General features: G+C 42.2%; 1 protein-coding gene across 1 annotated transcript; it reads left to right on the top strand.

Moving 5' to 3' along the window:
• The first annotated feature begins 1,059 nt into the window (after positions 1 to 1,059).
• On the top strand, positions 1,060 to 2,097 carry LOC137995669 (uncharacterized). The gene has a single exon (XM_068841191.1). The coding sequence runs from the start codon at positions 1,060 to 1,062 to the stop codon at positions 2,095 to 2,097; it is 1,038 nt and encodes a 345-aa protein (XP_068697292.1).
• Positions 2,098 to 2,363: the final 266 nt, after the last annotated feature.

The raw sequence follows: 2,363 nt of genomic DNA, 5'->3' as shown, positions 1-2,363 counted from the left end.
GCGAACAATGTACATATGAAGATTTGTGTATCTCGAAGAGCACAAGTATTCATAACTTCAGTTTATTTAAAAATATTATACATTGAAATAATTTAATATTTAATGCTTTCAGAAGAACTAGTTTCATGTGGGTTTTTACAGTTGCCCATGTAATTGAGAGAATTAACACGTTGTCTAACCAAGTTGATTTTTTACATGACTCTTGTAAAGTATGTTTAGTGTGCTTCATTCTTAATAGAAGCATGCAGTATTAGTAAGAGTGTAGCTCTTGGAATACTTTTATGCTAACCGCTGGTAGCCCTTCAATTTTGCCTTCTGTTTTGTGACAAAAGAAAACATCCACCCCAGTCTCAGCTTGTGCCATGACAGGTCCCAAAAATGATCGCAAGGAAAATCTCCTAAGTTCATGTGGACGAGTGCTTGTTTTGAATGGCTTCAAACTTTGGGAGCAATCAGAGACCTGAAGTTGGTAGGATTATCCTCTGATTAGGCATAAGAAAAGTCATCCAATGTCAGCAGAAACCCATAAGGGTTGTGTAATGTATTGCGTGACGTCACGTGACGGGTGTATATTGAGTTTGCATATTATGGGTTAATTAAAGAGTTGCGTTGACACATGGCCGTCGTCTACGGTTTGTTGGTCGCCGCGCTTCTCCCGTTTTTGGCTGTTATACACTTAATTTGGCGACGAGGATCTAAAATGGCGACTTTATTTAGTAGAGTAGATGCATTTCACGAGAACACTGAAACATGGGAACACTACACGGAGCGATTAGGACATTATCTTGATGCAAAGCGAGACGGCGGGCGATCCTTTTGAGTGTGTGTGGAAGTAAGGTTTCCAAGCTGATTTGCGACCTTTTAGCTCCAGCCAAACCGAAAGAAAAGCCGTACCTGGAACTGGTGAAGCTTATCCAGAATCATTTAGCGCCGAAACCTTCAATTGTGCAAAGGTTTAAGTTTAACAACCGTTTTCGTAACGAAGGAGAGTCAGTAGCGGATTTTGTGGCTGCACTGCGGAATTTGGCAAAATATTGTGAGTATAAAGATACTCTAAAGATGATGCTTCGGGACAGGATTGTGTGCGGAATTCGGGATGAGAAAATTCAGCGACGTCTCCTGGTGGAGAAGGAATTAACATTTGCGAAGGCATATGAGATTGCAACCTCGATGGAAATTACTTCCAAAAATATGGCGGTGCTTCAGGAATCGAAGGAGTCGGAGGCGGTCAACAAGGTAACTTTACAAGGGGATGGAAATAGCGAGGGAACGAGACGTGTGGATGGACAAAGCATGCAGTACAAGTCTTCTTGTTTTAGGTGTGGAGGAAACCATAGTGTGCAAACTTGCAGGTTTAAGGAACTGAACTGTTTTTATTGCAAGCAAAAAGGCCACATCGTCGATAGACGTCCAAACCGCACTAGAAGTCAGTCGAGAGGTAAGAGGCAGGGCCTTCAGCCAAATAAAGGTAATCAGAGGGGATATCCTGGTCAGCCGAGGTCAGATAACTTACACCAGTTAGAAGATGTTGGTAATGTTTATGAGGAAGATGCTCTGGGGGATGATGTGTATGATCAACTGTTTTGTGTAAATGCAAGTAAAGGCCAAAACCCTTACAAAGTGACAGTGCTAATTAATGGAGTGAAGGTAAGCATGGAAATTGATACTGGAGCCTCAACATCGGTTATCAATGAGAAAACGTTTCACATTTTGTCCCAGTCTGGTAAAGTGTTGAAATTGAACAATGTGAATATGGTTTTGCGTACTTACACAGGGGAGGTTATTCCTGTAGTGGGGGAATGTGAGTTGGAAGTAGAATGCAATGGGTTTAAAGGCAACTTACCAGCGGTGGTAATCAGTGGAGAGGGCCCGCGTTTGTTGGGCTGGAACTGGCTTCAGCATATTTCTTTAGACTGGAGTGCGATTTTTAATTTAACCACCATGGATAAGGAATTGAATGCGATTTTGGAAGCACATTCAACGGTTTTCCAAGAGGGTCTGGGGAAAGTAGCAGGAGTGAAGGCCACAATTTACATCGATTCTTCAGAAAAACCTCGATTCTTTAAGGCCAGGCCGGTAGCTTCCGCACTGCATTGACAAAAATTGAAACAGAATTGGATCGGCTTGTGAAAGAGGGAACTGTAGAACCAGTTGAATTCTCAGAATGGGCCACACCCATTGTTCCCATTGTTAAGGAGGATGGCACTACTAGAATTTGTGGGGATTACAAGCAAACAATCAATCAATCAGCCAAGTTAGACAACTACCCCATTCCCAAGATCGAAGATTTGTATGCAACCTTAGGGGGAGGTACAGAATTTACAAAGCTGGATCTAAGTCAAGCCTACCAACAATTGAAGTTA

The sequence above is a fragment of the Montipora foliosa genome, chromosome 3, assembly GCF_036669935.1.
Source record: "Montipora foliosa isolate CH-2021 chromosome 3, ASM3666993v2, whole genome shotgun sequence".
NCBI lineage: Eukaryota > Metazoa > Cnidaria > Anthozoa > Scleractinia > Acroporidae > Montipora > Montipora foliosa.
Note: the sequence above shows the minus strand (reverse complement) of the source record. Positions and strands in the feature narration are given on the sequence as shown.

Coding starts and splice junctions, on each gene's coding strand:
- LOC137995669 (XM_068841191.1), top strand. CDS start 1,060: ATGATGCTTCGGGACAGGATTGTGTGCGGAATTCGGGATGAGAAAATT.